General features: G+C 37.2%; 1 protein-coding gene across 7 annotated transcripts in view; it reads left to right on the top strand.

Moving 5' to 3' along the window:
- RNF111 (ring finger protein 111) overlaps positions 1 to 26,368 on the top strand; it is a 121,170-nt gene that overhangs the window by 55,251 nt on the left and 39,551 nt on the right. For all 7 annotated transcript variants that reach the window (XM_036735053.1, XM_036735052.1, XM_036735051.1 and 4 more), the window contains exons 3-6: positions 6,337 to 6,463; positions 13,418 to 13,581; positions 15,067 to 15,258; positions 24,517 to 24,836. In XM_036735053.1, the coding sequence (XP_036590948.1) occupies positions 6,337 to 6,463; positions 13,418 to 13,581; positions 15,067 to 15,258; positions 24,517 to 24,836 (803 nt within the window). The remainder of the gene's footprint in view (positions 1 to 6,336; positions 6,464 to 13,417; positions 13,582 to 15,066; positions 15,259 to 24,516; positions 24,837 to 26,368) is intronic.

Below are 26,368 nucleotides of genomic sequence, written 5' to 3'. Positions count from 1 at the left end.
GAGAGGAAAATAGTCATCTAAAGAATCCACCAATTACCACCTGAAAGAGATCCCAAATTGAAAACTCCAAGAAATATTATAGCCAAATTTCAGAATTATCAAGTAAAGGAGAAAATACTGCCAGCAGCGAAAAAGAAACAATTCAAATATCATGGAACTACAGTCAGGATCACTCAGGATCCTTCAGCTTCTACATTAAATGTCAGGAGAAATTGGAATGTGATATTCCGAAAGGCAAAGGAGCTTCGACTACAACCAAGGATTAACTACCCAGCAAAATGGAGCATAATTTTTCATGCAATGAGATGGACATTCACTAAAATAAGGGAATTCCAGATCTTCCTGATGAAAAGGCCAGAACTCAATGGACAATTTGATCTTAAAATATAAAACCCAAGAGAGACATAAAAAGGTAAATGGGGGAAAAAACCTCCACAAACCTTGTTAATCAATAAGGGCAAATTGTTTATATCCTTGTATAGGATTATATTGTTTCATATATGTTATATATGTCAGGGATACACATAGACTGTGGATGTCACTGATATAATGATAAAAAACAGAGTTGTAAAGGGAGGGTTTTGGGAGAAGAGGTAAGGAGGTAGTACAAAAGGGTAGATTACATCACATGAAGAGGCACAAAAATATAGGAGAGGGAAAGAAGGGGGGAGAAGAGTAGTATATGAGTTTTACTCTCATCGGATTAGGTTCAAGAAAATAACATACTCTGATAAGTATAGAAATCAAACTTGTCCTACAGGCAGTAGGAGGGGAAAGGGGAAAGAAAAGGGTGGGGGTGGTCAGAAGGGAGGGAAGAAGTAGCAAGGAGAAAAGGGTAAGATGAGGGAGAGTAATCAAGACGGAGGGTAAAGTGAGGAAAGCAGTGGTTAAAAGCAAAACTCTTTTGAGGTGTGGAAGGGAGAAGGGAGAAATAAAAGTATAAATGGAGCGGGGGGGATAGGATGAAGAAAAACACACAGCATGTAATCGTAACTGTGAATGTGAATGGGATGAGCTTTCCCATAAAATGGAGGCAGATAGCGGAATGGATTAAAAACCATAATCCTACAATATGTTTACAAGAAACACATTTGAAACGGGAATACACACAGGGTAAAAGTAAAAGGCTGGAGTAGAATACATTATGCTTTAGCTAAAGTAAAAAAAGCAGGAGTAGCAATCCTAATCTCAGACAAAGCAAAAGCAAAGATAGATCTAATTAAAAGAGATAAAGAAGGACACCATATCCTGCTAAAAGGCACCATAAACAATGAAGCAATATTATTTAACGCATATGCACCAAGTGGTATAGCATGCAAGTTCTTAGAGAAATTAAGGGAGTTACAGGAAGAAATAGACAGCAAAACTATAATAGTGGGGGACCTCAACCTCCCCCCTCTGAACTTGATAAATCTAACCTCAAAATAAACAAGAAAGAAGTTAAGGAAGTGAATAGAATTTTAGAAAAGGCCTGTAGTGCAGAAAGGCAGAAATAGTTAATGCATCCTTCTCAGATCATGATGCAATAAAAATTATTTGTAATAAAGGACCATGGAAAGATAAACTAAAAATTAATTGCAAACTAAATAATCTCATCCTAAAGAATGAGTGAGTGAAAGAACAAACCATAGGAACAATTAATAACTTCATTCAAGAGAATGACAATAATGAGACAACCCCCCAAAACTTATGGGATGCAGCAAAATCAGTTCTTAGGGGAAGTTTTATATCTCTAAATGCTTACATGAATAAAATAGATAAGGAGATCAATTAAATGGGCATGCAACTGAAAAGGGTAGGAAAAGAACAAATTGAAAATCCCCAGTTAGATACCAAATTAGAAATACTGAATATCAAAAGGGAGATTACTAAATCGAAATCAAGAAAACTATTGAACTAATAAATAAAACTAAGAGCTGGTTTTATGAAAAAACCAATAAAATTGATGGACCCTTGGTCAATTTGAAAAGAAAACCAAATTACCAGAATCAAAAATAAAAAGGGCAAATTTACCTCCAGTGAAGAGGAAATTAAAGCAATAATTAGGGATTATTTTTTCCAATTGTATGTCCATAAGTTTGACAACCTTAGGGAAATGGATGAATATTTACAAAAATACAAATTGCCCAGGTTAACAGAAGAGGAGGTAAAGTACCTAAAAAACCCCATCTTAGAAAAAGAAATTGAGCAAGGCATCAATGAACTCCCTAGGAAAAACTCTCTAGGACCAGATGGTTTTACATGTGGATTCTATCAAACATTTAAAGAACAATTAATTCCCATACTTAATAGACTATTTGGGAACATGGGCAAAGGAGGAGTCCCACCAAGTTCTTTTTATGATACAAATATGGTACTAATACCTAAACCAGGAAGAGTCCACACAGAGAAAGAAAATTATAGACCTATTTCCCTAATGAATATTAATGCAAAAAATTTAAATAAAACAGCAAAAAGATTGCAGCAACTTATCAGAAGAATAATACACTACGACCAGGTAGGATTTATTCCAGGAATTTAAGACTGGTTCAATATTAGGAAAAGTATCAGCATGATTGATCATATCAATAACAAATCTAGCAGAAATCATATGGTTATCTTAATAGATGCAGAAAAACCTTTTGACAAAATACAACACCCATTCCTATTAAAAGCACTAGAAAGATAGGAATAAACAGAGTCTTCTTTAAAATTATAAATAGTATCTACCTAAAACCATCAACAAGCATTATATGTAGTGGGGATAAGGTAGATGCATTCCCAGTAAGATCAGGGGTGAAACAAGGATGTCCATCATCATCACCACTATTATTCAATTTGGTACTGGAAATATTAGCTTTAGCATTAAGAGAAGAAAAAGAAATTGAAGGAATTGGAATAGGCAAAGAAGAAACTAAATTATCACTTTCTGCAGGCTATATGATACTTACTTAGAGAATCCTAGAGAATCAATAAAAAACTACTTGAAATAAAAAACTTTTAAAGCTGCAGGATATAAAACCCACATTAATCCTTGGCATTCCTGTACATTACTACCAAAGCCCAACAGCAAGAGATAGAGAAATTCCATTTAAAATTGCTGTAGACACTATAAAATATTTGGGAGTCTACCTGCCAAGACACACCCAGGGCCTTTATGAACACAACTACGAAACACTTATCAAAAATAAAGTCAGATCTAAAATTAGGAATGACATCAGTTGCTTGTGGTTTGGCTGAGCTAATAGAATAAAAATGACAATTTTACCTAAATTAATTTGCTTATTCAGTGCCATGCCACTACCAAAAACTTATTTTACAGAGCTGGATAAAATAATAGCAAAATTCATCTGGAAGAACAAGAGGTCCAGAATATCAAAGGAATTAATGAAAAGAAATGCTAGGGAAGGTGGCCTACCGTGCCAGATATCACACTGTAGTATAAAGCAGCAGTCATCAGAACTACCTGGTACTGGCTAAGAAACAGAGTGGTGGATCAGTGGAATAGGTTAGGTACACAAGATGCCGAAGTCTACTCATTTATAAACCCAAAGAGGCCAGCTTCTGGGCTAAGAATTCACTATTCCACAAAAACTGCTGGGAAAATTGGAAAATGATAGGGCAGAAACTGGGCATAGACCAATATCTTACACCGTATACCAAAATAAAGTCAAAATGGGTTCATGATTTAGAAATAAAGGCTGAACTATAAGTAATCTAGGAGAGCAAGGAATAGTTTACCTGTCAAATTTATGGGAAAGGGAAGAATTCATGACCCAAGAAGAGACAGAGACCATTACAAAATGCAGAATGGATAATTTTGATTATGTTAAACTGAAAAGGTTTTACATAAACAAAGCCAATGCAACAAAGATTAGGTGGGAAGCAGAAAATTGGGAGAAAATCTTTATGACCAGTGTCTCTGATAAAGGCCTCATCTCTAAAGTATACAGGGAACTGAGCCAAATTTATAGGAATGCAAGTCATTCCCCAGTTGAGAAATGGTCAAAGGATATGAACAGGCAGTTTTCAGAGGAAGAAATTAAAGATATTTATAGGCATAAAAAAATACTCTAAATCACTACTGATTAGAGAAATGCAAATCAGAACAACTCTTAGATACCACATCTCTCCTGTCACATTGGCTAACATGACAAAACAGGAAAATGATAAATACTGGAGAGGATATGGAAAGATTGGAACATTAATACATTGTTGGTGGAGTTGTGAACAGATCCAGCCATTTTGGAGAGCAATTTGGAACTATGCCCAAAAGGCTATAAAAATGTGCATACCCTTTGACCCAGCAATACCACTCCTAGGGCTATATCCCAAAGAGATCACACAAGTGGGAAAGGGACCTGTATGTACAAAAATATTTATAGCAGTACTTTTTGTGGTGGCGAAGAATTGGAAATCAAGGGGATGCCCATCAGTTGGGGAATGGCTGAACAAGTCGTGGTATATGAATGTAATGGAATACTATTGTGCTATAAGAAATGGGGAAGATACGGACTTCATGATAACCTGGAACGACCTACATGATATCATGCTGAGTGAGATGAGTAGAACCAGGAGAACGTTGTACACAACCACAGACATACTTGATTCAGTATTGACTAACTTTGATAGACTTGGCTCTTCTCAGGAATACAAGGCTCAAAGACAGCTCCAATGGACTCATGATGGAAAAAGCTGTCTACATCCAGAGAAAGAACTATGGAGTTTGAATGCAGATTGAGGCAAACTATTTGCTCTTTTTTTTTTCCTCTCCTTTTTTGGTTTTGTTTCTTCTCTCTTCTGATTCATTCCATTGGTTATAATTCTTTTTTACAACATGACTAATATGTAAATAAGTTTAATGCGAAGGTTTATATAGAATCTGTATCAGAATACATATCATCTTTTGGGGAGGGAGGAAGGGAAGAAAATTTGAAACTCGAGAACATATAGAACTGACTGCTGTAAACTAAAAAAAAAATATTGGGAGAAAGAAAGGAGAGATAGAATGGGGTAAATCATCTCACATAAAAGAGGCAAGAAAAAACTGTTGTAATAGAAGGGAAAAGGGGGGAGGTGAAAGGAAATGAGGTGTATTAACTGATTTAATGGTTTGAAAAATAATGCCAAAGTATGATTGCTTTCAAATTTTGTATATATGCTACCATGTATTTAATAGTAGTATAGATTCATAGCTGGAATGGGCCTTATAGGTCATTAAGCCTAACCCTCCACCCCCTACTACCCTTTTTACAGATAAGGAAATTGAGGCTGGGAAGATTAAGTAATTTGTTCAGAGATATGAAACTAATTAGTTTCTGAGGCATGATTTGAATCCCTGTCTTACTCCAAATCTAATCTCTTGCTTTGCCATGTTGCATCTAATAGTTTCTGAGTATTGGGGAATTTTTTGTGGCAGGAGCAAATTTTCGTATTTGCAAGGAAATATAATGAAGAATATGCCCTTGTAGCCACATAGAGGTTTCAAAATTTATATTCATCCATTGCTGAATTGTTAACATTTTGATGTCAGTTTTGTATTAACTGAACTACAGTCTCCAGGATCAAATTGGTAGTAGTATGGTTTTTTATTGGCAAGCAAAGAATATTCCATGTTAAAGTTTGACTCATGTAATTTAGTTCTTTGTAAAGAGTGTACTTGATATCATAAGGGAAGTGAGATGTACATTTTTATTTTAAATCTTTCTCGTTGTTCCATTTTCCTCATTAGAGTCTAAGTCAGCACTTGTTCATAAACTTTGATTTTCCCCCTCTAGCAGGAAACCAAAATGCTCTAGTGTTTATGCGTGGAAATCTAATGAACCATATCAGTGTCAACTTATAAAGGTTGTAGGCCTTGGGCTCTTGTTTTATTACCATGCTAGAAAATAGAATCTTGGTGCCCCTCATTTCTGTGCCATTTGAAAGTATGATGGAGTTCCCATAAAATAATACAGGTAAAAGTTGACTCTTGGACTACAAGACTTCATATTTCCATTATACTGTATCTTTAATGTATGCATTTGAATCTTTCACATGTACCAAATTTACTATTTATGTATAGAAGGTCCTGGCTCGTGCCTTGTTTGGCAATATCTTCCCTGTTGGAAGTGCCTCAGTGATTCGAAACTTAAAATTTGATTTTGTTTGGGAATAAGATGTCACACATTTTTGATTCCTTTAGTGGACTGACCTAGTTGCAGTTGAGTGTCTAGCCTTCAATGAAAAAATAAAACTTTTATTTAACTATATTCTTTTCAAATCTTTTAATTAGTATTTTTTAGAAAAGAAATTATTAAAATGAAAGTACTTACCTTGTCAGGAATATCTTTTTCAATGTTTTCATTTTGGTTCCAGGAAATATTGATGAGGATGTTGTGGTGATTGAAGCATCCTCCACTCCGCAGGTCACTGCCAATGAAGAAATTAATGTTACCTCAACTGATAGTGAGGTGGAGATTGTAACAGTTGGTGAAAGTTACCGGTAAGAGTTTACTGTCTTTTTGATATATATGTGTAAGTAGAAATAAATGGATACAGAACTATAATGTTCAGGGTGCATGTAAGTAGATAAATTATTTATAGCTTGACAAAATTGAATTTGTTTTATTTTAACAGCACATTTATATTTAGAGTCAAATTTAGATAAGTATAACTTTTTAATACTTTTAAAGTACCATTGATCTTGAAGTACTGTTTTGTCATTAAGATTAACCAAATGTGGGGGGTGGGGGTGGAGTCAGGACGGCAGCTAGAAAGCAGAGACTTGCATGAGCTCTCCCCCATATCCCTCCAAACACCTGTAAAAAATGGCTCTGAACAAATTCTAGAGCTGTAGAACCCATGAAATAACAGGGAAGCAGGGCTGCAGCCCAGGAAAGCCTGAATGGTCGCTGAGAAGGGTCTATTTCACAGAGCTGGGAGCAGAGCAGAGCCCAGAATGGGCCGGGCCAGGATCAACCAGACTGGGAGCCTGGCAGAATAGGGCGTAGTGCCCTGAATCAGTGAGCTGTGGCAGTTACCAGACTTCTCAACACCAAAGACAACAGAGAAGGTTAGTGGGTAGAACTGCTGGAACAGAGTGAAAGGAGCACATGGTCGGCCCTAGCCCCGGGGGCGCGGAAGTGGTACAGCTCTGGGGCTGCTTCCAGGTGCAGTTGCCTCTGGCCCCAGGCCCACCAGGTAGGAGGAATTAAGCAGCCAATCAGAGCAGGAGTGCAGAGCCTGCTTGTATCTGAGTCATGGTCCAGGTTGGTGGTTCCTTGGGGGAGGAAGAGCACTGGTGTGGCAGAGCTTGCTGTGTAGAAGTAGCTCTGAAAACAGCAGCACAAGGCCCCTAAAGCCTGGGAAAAAATTCTACTCTACAAGCAGTCATTTTACAAAAAGCTCAAGGGTCAAGTAGTTGGCTGGGAACATGAACAGGCAGCGAAAACGGACCCAGATTCAGAATAAGACTTTGGAGTCTTTTTTGGTGACAAAGAAGAGCAAAACATACAGCCAGAAGAAGTCAACAAAGTCAAAGAGCCTACATTAAAAGATCCAAGAAAAATATGAATTGGCCTCAGGCCATGGAAGAGCTCAAAAAGCATTTGGAAAAGCAAGTTAGAGAAGTAGAGGAAAAGTTGGGAAGAGAAATGAGAGTGATGCGAGAAAGCCATGATAAACAAGTCAATGACTTGCTAAAGGAGACCCAAAAAAATACTGAAGAAAATAACACCTTAAAAAATAGACTAACTCAAATGGCAAAAGAGCTCCAAAAAGCCAATGAGGAGAAGAATGCCTTGAAAGGAAGAATTAGCCAAATGGAAAAGGAGGTCCAAAAGACCACTGAAGAAAATACTACCTTAAAAAGTAGATTGGAGCCAAGTGGTGGTTAGTGACTTTATGAGAGATCAAGAAATTACAAAACAGAACCAAAGGAATGAAAAAATGGAAGACAATGTGAAATACCTCGTTGGAAAAACCACTGACGTGGAAAATAGATCCAGGAGAGATAACTATGAGGGAAAACTGCTCTGATGTTCTAGAGCCAGAGCATAAAATAGAAATGGAAAGAATCCACTGATCACCTCCTGAAAAAGATACCAAAAAATCTCCTAGGAATATTGTTGCCAAATTCCAGAGTTCCCAGTCAAGGAGAAAATACTGCAAGCAGCCAGAAAGAAACAATTTGAGTATTGTGGAAACACAATCAGGATAACACAAGATCTAGCAGCTTCTACATTAAGGGATCAAAGGGCTTGGAATATGATATTCTAGAGGTCAGTGGAGCTAGAATTAAAACCAAGAATCACCTACCCAGCAAAACTGAGTATATTGGTCCAAGGCAAAATACGGATTTTCAATAAAAGAGGGAACTTTCAAGCTTTCTCAGTGAAAAGACCAGAGCTGAATGGAAAATTTGACTTTCAAACACAAGAATCAAGAGAAGCATGAAAAAGTGTACAAGAAAGAGAAATCATAAGGGGCTTACTAAAGTTGAACTGTTTTGTTTACATTCCTGCAGGGGAAGATGATGTGTGTAATTCATGACACCTCAGTATTAGGGTACCTGAAGGGAATATATATATATATATATATATATATATATATATATATATATATATATATATATATATATATATATAAAAATATATATAGATATATATAGATATATATGTATATAGACAGAGGGCTCAGGGTGAGTTGAATGTGAAGGGATGAGATCTAAAAAATAAAATCAAGGGGTGAGAGAGGAATATACTGAGAGAGGGACAAAGGGAGAGATAGAATGGGGTAAATTATCTCACATAAAAGTGGCAAGAAAAAGCAATTCATTGGAAGGGAAGGGGGGCAGGTGAGGGGGAATGGGTGAATCTTGTTCTCACTGGATTTGACTTGAGGAGGGAATAACATACACACTCAATTGGGTATCTTACCCCACATGAAGGTAGGCGGAAAGGGGTAAAAAAGGTGGGGACGATGGAAGGGAGGGCAGATGGGAGAAGATGTAATCAAAAGCAAACACTTTTGTTGTTTTTTTGTTGTTTTTTTTTTTTGTGTTTTTTGGCAGGGCAATTGGGGTTAAGTGACTTGCCCAAGGTCACACAGCTAGTACATGTGTCAAGTGTCTGAGGCCGAATTTGAACTCGGGTCCTCCCAACTCCAGGGCCAGTGCTCTACTCACTGCACCACCTAGCTGCCCCAAAAGCAAACACTTTTGAAAAGGGACAGGGTCAAGGCAGAAAATGAGTAAAGGGGGACAGGATAGGATGGAGGGAAATATAGTTAGTCTTTCACAACATGACTATTAATGGGACTGTTTTGCATAATGATACATGTGTGACCTGTGTTGAATTGCTTGCCTTCTTAGGGAGAGTGGGTGGGGAGGGAGGAGGGGAGAGAATTTGGAACTCAAAGTTTTAAAAGCAGATGTTAAAAAAAAAATTGTTTTTTGCATGCAACTGGGAAATAAGATATACAGGCAATTGAGCATAGAAATCTATCTTGCCATGCAAGAAAGAAAGGGGAAAAAGGAGGGGGGGCCAGGGTGAGTAGGGAGACAGAAGGGACGGCTGACTGGGGAATGGGGCAATCAGAATATGTGCCATCTTGGAGTGGGGGGCAGGGCAGAAATGGGGAGAAAATTTGTAACTCAAAATTTTGTGGAAGTCAATGCTGAAAAAATATTAAATTATAAAGTATGGAAAAAAATAAAATGTGGATTATTAAGAAGTATGGGAAAATGTGTATGAAGAACTGCAAAGAAGAAAAAAACTAGAATAAGGAATTGTGATAATTTTAGGGTTTTTTTGTTTTATATTTTTCATTGTGAGTGGTTTTAATTTAAGGTTTTATTGGGGGGGGGCATAAATTTAAATGAATAGTTATTTTCTTGAAAAGAAAGAAAATAATTGGTAGCTTGGACAAATTCTTAATTAGCTCCAAAATTTAAAAAGTAAGGAATTTCAAAATTCAGAGAGAGACAGTTGAACAACAATGTTGCTAGCAGCTGCTGTGGGGGTGTAAAGCCAATAACACCAGCACACATGAAGGCTTCTAGCACAGATTCTTTGATCTCCTTTTCTAAGGAAAGCAACTTCAAGGGGTTTGCAGTCTCACTTTATTTAAACATACATCTATCATTCACTTAGTTAAGGGGAAGAGTCAGCACCCTGAACTTCAGAGAAAACACAAATTACAAGCAGAAACTATGTGAACAGAGCAAATAAACACAAATCAACAGACAGGGCTTCTAGCTGTCTGACCAAGATATCACATACATAGTTACCAGAAAGAGAGGAGCCCCAACATTTGGGTTTTTTAAAGGTGGGGGTGCTCCTTAACATCCACCCAGAGTCTGGTCTGGCCAAGTCACAGGAACGCTCTTCCAGTGAGTGAGCCCCCAAAGCAAAACCTCTCCTCCCACAATTCTGAGAGTTCTCTTCATGATTCTCCATTCTGAGTTCAGTGGCTATCCCCTGGGTATAGATATCCTTTTTCAGGGCCCAAGGGCATCACACCTCTTTCAGCCTAACTAGCAAAAGGGTGTGGGCCTTCCTACAAAGAAAGGCAAGATTCAGTCAAAGCCACTTGATTGCCTTAGTCCTGAGAGGAATTCCAATACAAAAGACAACAAAAAGTCCCACTTTGCTTGCCCTTACAGACAGCAAATAAGGAAAGCATTTGGTGAAGATAGAAAGAAGTGATATTATCATCTGAGTTTATCTCAGATTATTTGTTAAGGAGAAAATAGATGAGAAGTTCAGGAAGCCTGTCAAACCAGGCTCATAGGCATGGTAGTGATGTGGGTGAGGTGATGTAGTAATCTAGGAGTCTGCTGTAATTACCTGCTCAGATCAGCTGCTAATAAATTCCTGGTTTGATTTAATGGTTATGTCATCCTTTAAAAGGGAGAGGAACCCCTGAGTGAAATTACTATTTTAGATCTAATTAAATCAACAAGAAAGAAGTAGCTGAATTAGAAATGATGAAAAACTTGGGGGGATATGAGCACTCTATATTAGAATTTGTAATGAGAACCATGTACCTAAGATTTTAGAAGAACAAATTTCAACATTTTCAGAGAAAAATAGAATCCTACAGATTAAAATCCTGATAAAGAAGTTAAGCAAAACAGCTGATGCAGAGGTCATGGCTAATAGTATATCCCCCTTTATGAGAGTATTCAGTTATGATCTCTATAGAGATGATTCCCAGATCTATATAGTAAGCCCTAGTTTCTCTCTTTAGTGCCCTTCCTGCATCACTACCTGCCTTTTGTATGTCTTGAATTGAATTTCCCATAGGTATCTCAAATTAACTTACTCTAAAGAAAATTCATTATCTTCTCTGCCCCTCCAAATTCTTTCACTATGCAACTTTCTTAGTTCTGTTGAAGGTATCGCCAATCCTCCAAGTCACTGAAACTCAAAACCTAGGTGTCCTCCTTGTCTCCTCACTCCCTCTCTCATCAATCATATCTAATCTTTTATCAACTCCTGTGGATTCTACCTTCGTAGCATTTTTCCTATGCACCCTGGTCTTTCCACTAACAAAGACATAACCTTCATTTAGGTCTTTATCACCTCTTTCCTGGACCTTTGCTGTAGCTATGTGGTTGGTTTCTCTGCCTTTCCTTTCCCCATTCCACTCCATTCCTCACTTAGCTGTCAATTTAGTTTTTCTTAATTGAGGGTCTGTTTAATGAGCTCCAGTGGCATGCTGTTATTCATAACTTTGCGTCTTCCTTTCTGCTTTTTAAAAAATAGCATTTTTCCCCCAATTATATGTAAAGATAATTTTTAGCATTCTTTTTTATGAGATTTTGAGGTCCAGATTTTTTTCCTTCCCTCTTCCTTGTCCATGCTTTTTATACTTTATTCTCCTCCACATAATCTGTGTTCCAGTGTGACCTACCTGTAATTTCTGCAACAGGAATACTCTCATGTGTTTTCTCTCTTCCTTGACTTTGTGCTCATTGTCCCCTACACCTTGGAAGGAAGTATTTATTCAACCGTTACTATTTGCCAAGTACTTTGTTAAGCACTGGGGACACAAGTAAAAGGGAAAAAATTTATTTACTTCGGGAGCTTTCACTCTAATGGGAGGAGACACACGAAAGGAAACTCAAAAGGAGGTGTGAGGAAGATGAAAGTAACCAGTACAAGGGCATAGTTTTGAAGTCCAGAAGCCAAGCACAAGGTCAGAAGGGAAATTAAGGCCAGCTACAAAATGGAGGTTTCAGGAGGAACTCACTAATGGGAGATGGAGACGTGCCTTTTGGTGGGATCATCCATGTTGTGAAGGCCACAGGAATGGTGAGATGTTCCAAGGCGGGGAAGGCCCTAGGCTTCGAGGGAAGTTCCAGAATGAGACTACATGTTCTTGAAATCCAGGAATCTGAGAGAGCCTAGGGAGGAATGAAGGCTAGCCTAGGCCCCTCTACAAAATGGAGGCCTCTTCTACCTATTAGTTTCTGACTTCCTAGAAAACTCAGCTCAAATCCCTCCTATTCTAGGAGGCCTTTTCCTATTCCTTCACCTGTTAGTGCTTTCTATTCTCCATCTACTTTCAATCTACAGTCTTGTACCTTCCTAATTGTTTATTGTTGTCTCTTCCATTACAATGTGTACTCCCTGAGAGCAGAGACTTTGGTTTTGCCTTTCTTTGTTTCCCTGACCCTTAGTTCCTGGCCTTTCATATAGCAAATAGTTAATAAATGTTTGTTGACTGATTTAATTGATGTTTTCACTAATATTCTTTTTGAATAGACAATAAATGTTAAAGAAACATTATCATGTGGAGTTAAGTATTTAGTTCAATGTGTTTAAAATTGATAATATGCAGTCCTTAAAGGTCCTTGTTTAAGTGCAAAGCTTCTTTAAAAGCTCAGGCTATAGTTCTGGAACCAACAAATTGACCATTATATTTAAGCTAATATCAACTCTTCTGATCCCTGGAAATCAATCTAATTCCTGCATGTGTTCTCTTATTTCTAAGCCAGGACCTAGATGAGCCTTGATTTTGTTTTCAAGTATCCTAGTTCTCAACCACTCTGATCTGTGGTGGTAAGAATACAAATAGTGTTCTCCTTTCTGGAATCCTGAACCTTTATATGTATACCATTATAACTATAGTGAATAGATTTCAGTTATTAGCTCTTGTATAAATGTTTTATCAAAACCAAGGCTAATACTTCAAGTAACAATTGAATCATTTCATCCTTTAAACCAAATATTGGTATGTCCATACCACTGGTGGACTTAAATCATTGCATTTACTATTTAGTAGATTCCGATTTTCCTTAATCATAGATTCGTCATCTACTAGGGGAGGTCTTAATAGAATTTATGAGTAAAAGGGGGCATTTAACTTCATGGGGGTCAAACTGATAGTTTTTTCAATTTGAGCTTCCAAATCACATTAGTTTCATCATAGTAAAATTTAATTTTTAAAGGTCTCGTTCATCAGTTGGACACTCCAGATCTCATTGGGGCCAAGGCTCAAATTCTCATACTACTCGGCCACAGGAGCCACGAAACCGTAGTAGAATTTCCACAGTTATACAGCCGTTGAGACAGAATGCAGCAGAAGTTGTGGACCTCACTGTGGATGAAGATGGTAGGTTGAAATGGTTTCAATACATTTATACATGAAAGGAATGTGTTTGAGTTGAAGATTCCCTTAATAAGTTAGTAGAAGTTTAGACATTTGTAGCATGCAAAGGGGTTATCGTTTTTTCTGTGTATATGTTATGATTGTATGTTTGAGATGTAGACTGTGCCCAAATTATGGACCACTTGCGTGTTGAAAGTTTATATTGTAGAGATACTTCCTCCAGAAATAGTGTTATAAATATTAACTTGAAATTATGATAGGGATCCTTAAAATAAAATTCATGGTATAGATGAAATTTACAGTGTAGGAAAGAATATGGTTCTACACACGAAGTAGTTAAATAGAAAAAATGAAATTAAATGGTTTATTTATTGGGGGGGCAGGGCAGTTGGGGTTAAGTGACTTGCCCAAGGTCACACAGCTAGTACATGTGTCAAGTGTCTGAGGCCGGATTTCAACTCAGGTCCTCCTGACTCCAGGGCCGGTGCTCTTTTCACTGCATCACCTAGCTGCCCCTAAATGGTTTATTTTTAATGCTGGTATTTAAGCATAAGGAAATCTAAATAAAAGAGAATGGAAAGATAAGTGGGAGTTTTGAAGAGATTTTGAAAGGGAGATACACCTTATTTATGAGCAGGGAATAGTTATTTGGATTTTTTTTTGAACCCTTACTGCATTTGCTTAATTTTATCAGGTCAGCAATGCTAAACATTTACTGTAGGTAAAGCTGTTAGGCTTGGAAAGAAAGATAAGATAGTAAAATGAAGATAAACACAGATCATACTCTAGTGAGATATAGTTTTAACTCTTCTTTCCCAACATTGAGTAACATTGTTTATGAGAAGCAGAGCTACACTTTGGTTTCCTTTGCCTCCTCCCAATTGTGTTGCCCTGATGAGGCTCAGGGAATTTGTGCCTATTAATTGTGAAATGACTGTGGCAACCTTTGCTGTCAAGTATTTTATCATAAAATGGAATTCAGAAACATTTTTACTCTAGTTATATTTTACTAATTGTTATTTACTATTGTCCATTATTAACGTGGAAATTCTTTTTATGATACTATTACTTCACATTTCCTATTAAATCTTTTACCCTCCCTGATTCCTTGTAGCACATAAGTAGAGTTAAACAAATCACCACATTGGCCATATCCAAAAATGTATGAATCATTCTTCACCAATAATTATCATGACCCAAAATGAAGTTTTGGATTCTTTTTGTATTCTTTTCCTTTATATTTTTGTTGGCATTATGCAAATTATTTTCTTGGTTCTGCTTACTTTGCTTTCTTTCATTTGATCTTATTGCTTAATTTTAGAGAATTTTTCTTTACCATAGATTATCTGCATGTGCTTTGACAGAATTTATATTTCTTAAAATAGTTTGTTTATATAAGTAATCCTATTAGATATAAATTTACAAAAACATTTTAGCTTACTTTAAAAAATTTAAAATAATAACTTAATATTTTATGCTTCTTCATAGAACCCACAGTAGTCCCAACCACCTCTGCTAGGGTGGAATCCCAGGTTGTGAGTTCTTCCAATAACAATTCAAATGCGTCTACCTCAGAGCAGGCCTCTGAAGCTACTTCAGCTGTCTCCAGTACCCAGCCTTCTGCAGTGTCAGAAACTTCTACTCTTCCCAGCAATAGCTCTGCTGGTACTTCAGCAGGAGGTATGTGAAATGCAGTATTTTTCAACTTCCTTCACTTTATTTTTTTCAGTAAAATTTATTCACTGATTTTATTAATAAAAATATTGGCACTGTTTTTAAAAACTGAAAGAAATTTTAGTCATGTCAATATGAGACTGTTATTAGATTAGAACAAACTTCAGTCTTGTTGGACAGTAGTTGGAAGTTATATTTGAAATAGACTATTATTAGCGATTTAATGTTAAAGGATATATTTTCAGCCAATGACCAGAATATTTTAGCTCAACTGACTCACTTTTGTCTTTTTGCCACTATACAAAGAGTACAGTACATAATAGTTCGTGCTGTGTAGTAAATGCTTAATTGGTTTTTCTCTTGACAGAAGCGTAATTTTGAACTGCCTTTAGAAAATAATAATAATGACATTTAAGAGTGTGCTCAAAGATTAAAGGGGAATTCTGGTCCATTAACAGAAAAATAAAGAGTTCTTAAGAATAGGCATGCTTCCATAATGTGAAAAGATTTGGTATTTCATACTGAGATATGGTATAACTGGTTGTGATTTGGAAGTAACCTATGATTTCTTTGATTTAGGTTTTCCCTCCAGCGGTGCAGAGAGCCATTCATGCCACTCTATGCTATGCATTTTTTGTCTATGTCTTCAGAAAAATTTTCTGTAGGGGGATCCCCCAAATATGATGAGGGGAAAGGGTGTTAAATTTTAATTTACATGACATCATGAGGGCTGTTCCTTGCTTTTCACTCAATGTCACTAGTTGACCAACCCCTCATAGTCAAGTATACACCTTTTTTTAAATTCAGTTTTATTTTTTAAAATATACTTAGTCTTTTATTTTCCCCCAATTACATGTAAAAACAATTTTTAAACATTCGGTTGTAAAACTTTGGTGTTCCAAATTCTCTCCCTTCCTCCCTCTTCTCATCAAGAAGGCAAGCAGTTTGATACAGGTTATACCTATGTAATCATGCAAAACATATTTTGATATTTATCATGTTGTGAAAGAAAATATAGACCAAAAAAATAAGCTCAAGAAAAATAAAGAAAGCAAAAAAATATGCTTCAGTCTGTATTCAGACACCATCTTTTTTTTGGAGATGGTTAGCAATTTTCATAAGTCCTTCGGAGTTGTCTTGGATCATTGTATTGCTGAGGCATTCCCAGCTGATCATCTTACAATATTGCTGTTACTTTGTACACAGTATATTTCACTTTGCATCAGCTCATGTAAGTCTTTCCAGTTTTTTCTGAATGCATCCTGATTATCATTTTTCATAGCACAGTAGTATCCCATCACAATCGCATAGCACAGTTTGTTCAGCCATTCCTCAGTTGATGGGTATCCCCCCAATTTCCAACTTGCAGCCACCAGAAATGAGCTGCTATAAATATTTTTGTACGTATATGTCCTCTTCCTTTTTGTTTATCTGTTTTTGGATACCTAGCAGTGGCAGTGGTTTTATAGCCCTTTGTGTATTGTTCTAAATTGCTCTAAAGAATGGTGGAATCAGTTCACAGCTCCACCAATAGTGCATTAATGTCTCATTTTTCCCGCATCCCATCCAACATTTGTCATTCTCCTCTTCTGTCCTGTTAGCTAATCTAATAGGTATGAGGTAGTACCTCAGAATTGTTTCAATTTGTATTCCTCTAGTCAGTAGCTATTTAGATTAGGGCTTCTGAAATTTTTTCTACTCACAAACCCCTTTTCACCTGAGAAATTTTATACAACCCTGAGTGTATAGGTTATATAAAATAGGTATGCAAATCAAACATTTGCTGATAATAAATCATAAAGAAATTTATTTTAAAGCAGTTATTTCATATATGTCTAATTTTACCATTTATCAAAGATGAAAGCATATTTGCATACTAATGAGATGGATGTTCTTGTTATTTTTACATAAAGAACTAAATCTTGGTGTAATATTTGATACTGCAAGATGTAGAGCAACTTCAACGTTGTCCAGAGTTGATCAATATTTTCGTTTTATAGTCATCAATGCTGAGGATGCTGCTTTGCATAAATACATAGTACAAAATGTCAAAAGTATGTTTAGAGTCATTTCAGGAATTGTTGGAAATTCTGTCCTAATCCCAAGCCGAAGTCCATTTAGCAATTTTTATATCTACAGTAAAAACACTGCAGTTTGTACCATACAATAGTCTCGATCTGAGCTGAGGTGTTTCTGGCAGCGTTCATTGGTGTTGCATGGTGTGATGGCGTGTGCATTGCAAAGTGCATGTGTTATGTGTTCAGAACTAAGGCTATAGTGAAGTTGAGCGATGCATTATGGGCAAGTGCTGCCAAAAACACCTCAGATTTATTATATGTTTGATTTTGAATTAATTTTTGGTTGTTGTGTGTTTAGAAACCATTTTTACTGTTGCCGAATTTTTCACAACCCACACATTCAGTATGTGATCCACGGTTTAAGAAGTGCTGCTCTAGAATATGTCCTTCTCAGTTTGGTCTCTTGACTTTTATTGGAAGTAGGTTATCTAGACAGCCTTTAGTTTACCTGTTTTATCCCTAACTCAGTCAGGCCTCAGTACCCCTTACCTTAGTGCTCCAGTTTCCCCTTTTTCTTTACTGCCTTTATATGGGCATGATATAACTTAAGAAAGTTTTGCTTCACTCTCTCATGGAAACTTTTATTGTTTATACAGAGTACTCAACTTCTTTCTGAGCCTTTGTTGCTTTGTAGAATGTCCCTTAACCCCCTAGTTGATAATCTACATTCTTTTCCCCTTATTCTGTTTACTTTGATCTCTGGAATTTTTTGTAAGTTGCCAGATGCTTATACCTCTTTCTAGAACAGGGATTTTAACTTTGGAGTGCAGTGGGCCCTTGGATAAATTCAGGGGGCCATAAACTTGTATGAGAAAAATAATTACATTTTTGTCTTCACCAATATCCACCTGGAAGTTTAGCATTTTCTTCTCTTTTAAATTTTTAAAAATCTTTATTCTGAGGAGAGGTCCATAGGATTTGTCAGACTGTCAAAGGGGTCAGTGACACAAAAAAGGATTTGTTGTTGTCATTTATTCATGTCTGACTTGTTATGACCCTATTTTGGGGTTTTCTTGGCAAAGATACTAGAGCGGTTTGCCACTTTCTTCTCTAGCTCATTTTATAGATGAGAAACTGAGGCAAACAGGGTTAAGTGAGTTGGCCAGGGTCACACAGCTAGTAAGTGTCTGAAGCCAGATTTGAACTCAGGAAAATGAGTCTTCTTGACTCCAAGCCCAGTGCTTTTATCCACTTCACCACCCAACTACCCTCAAAAAAGTATAGGGAATCCTTTGGATTTTTTTCATGTGATTTTTTTTTTTTAGTTTTCAGCATTGATTTCCACAAGATTTTGAGTTACAAATTTTCTCCCCATTTCTATCCTCCCCCCACTCCAAGATGGCATATATTCTGATTGCCCCGTTCCCCAGTCAGCCCTTCCTTCTATCAACCCCCCCTTCTTTTCCCCCCCATCCCTTTTCCCCTTACTTTCTTGTAGGGCAAGATAGATTTCTATGCCCCATTGCCTGTATATCTTATTTTCCTGTTGGATACAAAAACAACCTTTTTTTTTTTGAGCATCTGCTTTTAAAACTTTGAGTTCCAAATTCTCTTCCCTCCTCCCTTCCCACCCACTCTCCCTAAGATGGCAACACAGGCCATACATGTATCATTATGCAAAATAAATAGTCATGTTGTGAAAGACGAACTATATTTCCCTCCCTCCTATCCTGTCCCCCTTTATTCAGTTTTCTCCCTTGACCCTGTCCCTTTTCAAAAGTGTTTGCTTTTGATTACTTCTTCCACTTATGTGCCCTCCCTTCTATTGTCCCCCATTTTTTATCCCCTTCCCCCTACTTTCATGTGGGTTAAGATACCCAATTGAATGTGTATGTTATTCCTTCCTCAAGTAAAATCCAATGAGAGCAAGATTGACTCATTCCCCCTCACCTGCCCCCCTTGCCTTCCAATGAACTGCTTTTTCTTGCCACTTTTGTGTGAGATAATTTACCCCATTCTATCTCTCCCTTTCTCTCTCTCTCTCTCTCTCTCCATATATTCTTCTCTCATCCCTTATCCCTTCACATTCAACTCACCCTGTGCCCTCTGTCAATATATATATATATATATGTATATGTATATTCCCTTCAGGTACCCTAATATTGAGGTCTCATGAATTACACACATCAGTCCATATTTTGCCTTGGAGCCTTATACTCAGTTTTGCTGGGTAGGTGATTCTTGGTTTTAATTCTAGCTCCACTGACCTCTAGAATATCATATTCCAAGCCCTTTGATCCCTTAATGTAGAAGCTGCTAGATCTTGTGTTATCCTGATTGTGTTTCCACAATACTCAAATTGTTTCTTTCTGGCTGCTTGCAGTATTTTCTCCTTGACTGGGAACTCTGGAATTTGGCAACAATATTCCTAGGAGATTTTTTGGTATCTTTTTCAGGAGGTGATCAGTGGATTCTTTCCATTTCTATTTTATGCTCTGGCTCTAGAACATCAGAGCAGTTTTCCCTCATAGTTATCTCTCCTGGATCTATTTTCCACGTCAGTGGTTTTTCCAACGAGGTATTTCACATTGTCTTCCATTTTTTCATTCCTTTGGTTCTGTTTTGTAATTTCTTGATCTCTCATAAAGTCACTAACCACCACTTGGCTCCAATCTACTTTTTAAGGTAGTATTTTCTTCAGTGGTCTTTTGGACCTCCTTTTCCATTTGGCTAATTCTTCCTTTCAAGGCATTCTTCTCCTCATTGGCTTTTTGGAGCTCTTTTGCCATTTGAGTTAGTCTATTTTTTAAGGTGTTATTTTCTTCAGTATTTTTTTGGGTCTCCTTTAGCAAGTCATTGACTTGTTTATCATGGCTCTCTCGCATCACTCTCATTTCTCTTCCCAACTTTTCCTCTACTTCTCTAACTTGCTTTTCCAAATGCTTTTTGAGCTCTTCCATGGCCTGAGGCCAATTCATATTTTTCTTGGATCTTTTAATGTAGGCTCTTTGACTTTGTTGACTTCTTCTGGCTGTATGTTTTGCTCTTCTTTGTCACCAAAAAAAGACTCCAAAGTCTTATTCTGAATCTGGGTCCGTTTTCGCTGCCTGTTCATGTTCCCAGCCAACTACTTGACCCTTGAGCTTTTTGTAAAATGACTGCTTGTAGAGTAGAATTTTTTCCCAGGCTTTAGGGGCCTTGTGCTGCTGTTTTCAGAGCTACTTCTACACAGCAAGCTCTGCCACACCAGTGCTCTTCCTCCCCCAAGGAACCACCAACCTGGACCATGACTCAGATACAAGCAGGCTCTGCACTCCTGCTCTGATTGGCTGCTTAATTCCTCCTACCTGGTGGGCCTGGGGCCAGAGGCAACTGCACCTGGAAGCAGCCCCAGAGCTGTACCACTTCCGCGCCCCCGGGGCTAGGGCCGACCATGTGCTCCTTTCACTCTGTTCCAGCAGTTCTACCCACTAACCTTCTCTGTTGTCTTTGGTGTTGAGAAGTCTGGTAACTGCCACAGCTCACTGATTCAGGGCACTACGCCCTATTCTGCCAGGCTCCCAGTCTGGTTGATCCTGGCCCGGCCCATTCTGGGCTCTGCTCTGCTCCCAGTTCTGTGGAATAGACCCTTCCCATTGACCATCCAGGCTTTCCTGGGCTGCAGCCCTGCTTCCCTCTGTTATTTCATTTCTACAGCTCTAGAATTTTTACAGGTGTTTGGAGGGATATGGGGGAGAGCTCATGCAAGTCCCTGCTTTCCAGCCACCATCTTGGCTCTGCACCCCCCAGGGAGTCCTAATATTCACCTTTCTCGCTTCCTTCTCCCCTACTTCAGGTTTTCCTGTTCTTTTTCTGGTTTTGAATGGATAGTTTTTTATGATCTCTTATCCACTTTTAGCTCTTTTTAATATGGTATTTAATGATGAGAGAGGAAGAGAGAGAATGAAAGGGAGAATGAGACAGAAAGAGTGAGAGTGCTTTTCATTGTTCCAACTTGCTTTCATAAGACCACTTTTTTAAAAGGCTGCTTACAACGTCCTGCTTTATTAGTTCTAGCTTATGCGTGCACAGGTTCTGAATTTCTTTTCTCTATGAAAGGTTGGAATTTGTACCAAAATTTTCATGTCAAATGTATGTTGTAAGTAATTTATTTTCTACCTGTAGACATTTGGTGGTTATTCTAATGGCTAATAGACATCTGTTCATGAAATTACATATAAATGCCCATTTATAATAATTCTCAGGCAGTGGCAAAATAGAATTAAATAGAATAAACGTAGAGATGTAAAAAAAATTATCATTTGAAAAATTGGCTTGTACCTTTTAAAATAGTGAATTCCGCATTATTTTTTCCACATTAACAAACATTTTTTTCTCCTCTCATCTAGCTATACATTAGGCAGCCATCTAGGAAAAAACTTTGTCTTCTGCTTAACTTTTTTTTTTTTTGCCCCCTGGGTTCCTAAAAAGCAGTTTGTATTGTTAAGAACACATGGAACTCAGCAGAATATTTAAGTCATCATACTAGTCATTTATAGACATTTAACCTTTAAACAAATATATTCTTTCCTCTATGGAATAAAATCTGAATTGAATAAGAATTTAATTTAGTATCTTTAATTTTGGTTTGTCTGCTTATCATGAAGAATAGAAACAACAGGCCTCTTTTATTCTCACCAAATTGTTCTTATGAAGCCACATCCTGAGGGCCACTGAACAAAGCATTTTTTTCCTTTTTAGTCTTTTTTTCTTTTTTAAATTTAAATACTATTTTATTTTTTCCCTCATTACATATTGAGAAAATTTTTAGCATTCAATTTTAGAAGATTGTGAGTTTAAAATTCTTCTGTCTCCCTCCTTCTCTTCTGAAATTGGTAGGGAGTTTTATATAGTTTATGCATGTGCTGCTATCATGTAAAATATATTCTCCTATTTGTCACAGTTATGGGAAAAGAAACATCAAAAGTAAATAAAACCATGAGAAAGAGTAAAGTAAGTGAAAAAATATGCTTCGATTTGCATTCTGAGTCCATCGATTCTTTGTCTGGATACGGATAGCATTTTCATTCCTGAGTCCTTTGACTTGTCTTGATCAATGGGTTGCTGAGAAGAGCTGAGTCATTCATAGTTAATCATCATAGAATGTTGATGATACTGTTTCCAATGTTTTCTTGGTTCTGCTCATTTCACTTTGCATCTGTTTGTACAAATCTTTTTAGGCTTTTCTGAAATCTGAGTGCTCATCCTTTCTTATTGCACAATAGTATTCTATATACTACAGCTTGTTCAGCCATTTGCCAGTTGATAGGTATCCCCTCAGATTCCAGTATTTTGCCACCACAAATAGAGCTGCTGTAAATATTTTTACACCTGTAAGTCCTTTTCCTTTTCATCTCTTTGGGATACAGACTTAGTAGCGTATGGCTGGATCAAAGGGTATGGGTACAGTTTGGTTGCCCTTTGGGCATAGTTCCAAATTGCTCTCCTCAATGATTGAATCAATTCTCAACCCTACCAGCAGAGCGTTAGTGTCCCAATTTTCCCACATCCTCTCCAACATTTATCATTTTCCTTTTTTGACATAATATCCAATCTCATTTTTCAGTTGGCAATAGATAGTTCTAAATAGGTTAGGTTAAAGATGTTTCTTAGAAATAGGTCAGCTGGGAAGGAGCAAGAAATAACTTTGGTAGATGGATCTGATTTAGTGATCTACAGAGTTTACACAGGCAGAAACAAGAACATCCAAGGAGGCAAGAGTCTAGAGAGAGGAATGTGGTAGCAAGGTCAAAGAAACTAGGATAGGATTAGGCTAGGATAGGCTGGATAAAAGGATATGAACCTAGACATGCTGGCCTGGAGTTGCTGTAGGAGTTCAAATTGTATTGACAGGTTCATGCAGATATACCCCAAGGGGCAGTACTAATGAGACAGAGACTATTATATTGGGATAGAAATTGTCTTACTCCTTTTCCTGATTTATGTTCCCTTCCTACTTTGTGTATACCAAGATTCACTGATGAGCACTGGCAAAAGTGAGTATTTTTGACAGCAGCAGAAGTATAGAATTAGGTTTGGGGTGAGTTGTCTGTCCTTAAGTTTGTGGCTGACCCAGTATATGTCAGGGGTTATGTATTTTGGATTAAGCACACCAGCCTATACCATGAGTGATATCCTCACAGTGAAGATGTATATGCAGCATTGAATCTTATCTGTATAAGGCATAACTGCTTGACTTACCACAATGAAGGAAGAATTCCTTGGTTTGAGCCGTTTGTCCCCTGATTCTTTTTTTCTCTCAGCTTTATTATTCCCTCCTCCTAACTTCCAGTATGAAAACAAATAAGAGATAATATTCTTATCTTTGAAAAAAATAAGTTATCTACCATTAAACGTTTTTCAGAACGTCTGTTTTTGCAGAAGTATGCTTTCCCCAAAACTGTCTTATGGGCATAAGGTTTGATATACAAACAAAATAATTTGCCTATTAAGAGGCATGATTTGTGCCTGGCTTGAGAAGTTGAAAAGCAGGAGTCCTCAAAATTTTGGATCTCCAGATGTATTCCTAAAAATTATTGAGAAACCCCCCGCCCAGATAAGTTTTGTTTATTGGATTATATCTGTTGATATTTCCCATATTAGAAATAAAAATGTCTTAGTATTTTTTTTTATTTTTTTTTTCATTTTTTTGCTTTTTAGCAGGGCAATTGGGGTTAAGTGACTTGCCCAAGGTCACACAGCTAGTAAATGTGTCACGTGTCTGAGGCCAGATTTGAACTCAGGTCCTCCTGACTCCAGGGCCGGTGCTCTACTCACTGCGCCACCTAGCTGCCCCTAATGTCTTAGTATTTTGAAAATAATTTTGATTTTGAGGACCCCCTAAATAATTCTCAGCAACTTCTGGGAGTCCCTGGACTTGCCTTAGTACCAGTAGTTAAAGTATAATCCTAGTACAGAGCTTCTACCTATTACCTGACAAGCAGCCTAGCTAAGTTTGGATAGGCTTATCATGAGGATGGCTACTGGATTTGAATTTTTTTTTCTTGCCATGGCGACTCTTGATGATCATCTATTAAGTTGTAAAAGCATTATTATCTTCATAATATGGTCATTTTACTGAATTATTAATCAGTAGTATTCACTAAACATTTTTTGGTCAGCTCATTCTTCATTTGTCACTTTTAGTTTCATGGTGATAATTGGCAATTATTTAACAGGTATCTTATGCATTGTTTTTTGTTTCAAGATGATATAAGGAGAACCACATCTAGTGCTGTAATGGAGACTGGTCCTCCTGCAATGCCAAGGTTACCTTCCTGTTGCCCTCAGCACTCACCATGTGGAGGGTCATCACAAAATCTCCATGGAATAGGGCATCCCCACACAAGTTGTTTTCAACAACATGGACACCACTTTCAACATCATCACCACCACCACCATACTCCTCACCCTGCTGTTCCAATTTCTCCTTCGTTCAGTGAACCTAGTTGTCCTGTTGAAAGACCTCCACAAGTGCAGGCACCATGTGGAGCGAGTAGTAGTTCTGCTACCAGCTACCATGACCAGGTATGTATAATTTGTTGACAGTTACTTAATTTTTCTTGAGAAGTATATATAGAAGCTTTCAAAAATGATTGCTACCATATTTTCATATATTACAGTTAATAAATTCATACAGTCCATACCATAACTGCTTGCAGTATGAACTTGTTGATTGCAACATTGATTCAACAGATTTATTATTCTCTTAAAATTTAATTTTAAATTTATTTTTAGTTTTTAATCTTCATTTCAACAAGATTTTGAGTTATAAATTTTCTCCCCATCTCTACCCTTCCCCCACCCCGAGATGGCATGTATTCTGATTGCTCTATACTCCAGTCTTCCCTCCCTTCTATCACCCCACTGCCCCTACCCCCGAACCCTTTTTTCCCTTACTTTCTTGTAGGGCAAGATAGATTTCTATACCCCATTGCCTGTATATCTTATTTCCCAGTTGCATGTAAAAACAGTTATTTTTAACAATTGTTTTTAGAACTTTGAGTTCCAAATTCTCTCCCATCTTCCCTCCCCACCCATCTTCCTTAAGAAGGCAAGCAATTCAATATAGGTTATACATATATCCGTATGCAAAATACTTCCAAAATAGTCTTGTTGTGTGAGACTAACCATATTTCCCTCCATCCTGTCCTGTACCCCTTTATTCAGTTTTCTCCTTTGACCCTGTCCCTTTTCAAAAGTGTTTGCTTTTGTTTTTTTTTAAAAATGTCATGCATTTTTATTTTTAAAAATCAATTTAACAAGTACAGGATAGGGAAGGCATAGATTTACAATAGTTCATTTGAAAAAGACTTCAAACTCAATATGGCACAACAATGTGAGATCAGAATCGATCATATAGATTTCTCGTATTTTAGGCTTTATTAATAGGGACATAGTATCTATGATGAGGAAATTGATAGTCCCACTGTACATTATTCTCATCATATCCCATCTAGAGGTTTTTTTCCCGTAATCTTTTAGGACAGTCAAATAAGGTTTGGCAGAAGGAACTGTGGATATTTAACTTGGATAAGATAAGATTTAGCAGGTGTATCATAATTATCTTCAAGTACGTAAATGGATTTCTTGGGGCAAAAGGAATTGAGTTTTTTTCTTCTTAGTCCAAAAGGGCAAAATCAAAGCATATGTAAGTTGTAGAGGCAAATCTTACTTCAGTGTAAGGAAAAAGGAAAACAAAAGTTTACTTATAATTAGGATGCTCTAGAATGGGTATGAGACACTTGGAAAAGCCTAAGGACTTCGAGAATAGCCTTAGTTGCCATATACTATGGAAAATGGTAAGGTGGTATAGACAGCCTGCTATGAGAAGATTGGGTGTATCTGCTTGTAAAAGGATGTGGTTCCTAAGCTTGTAATAAAAGGATATACACATAGCTTCTGCTACAATGTAAACATACTTACTGCAACAATTTGACTTTGACCTTCAATATTTTTTTGGGTCTCCTTTAGAAAGCTGTTGATTCGTTTTTCTTGATTTTCTTGCATCACTGTCATTTCTCTTCCCAATATTTCCTCTACTTTTCTTACTTAATTTT

This window comes from Trichosurus vulpecula, chromosome 8, assembly GCF_011100635.1.
Source record: "Trichosurus vulpecula isolate mTriVul1 chromosome 8, mTriVul1.pri, whole genome shotgun sequence".
NCBI lineage: Eukaryota > Metazoa > Chordata > Mammalia > Diprotodontia > Phalangeridae > Trichosurus > Trichosurus vulpecula.
The sequence above is the reverse complement of the archived record's forward strand: the minus strand, read 5'-3'. Positions and strand labels throughout refer to the sequence as shown.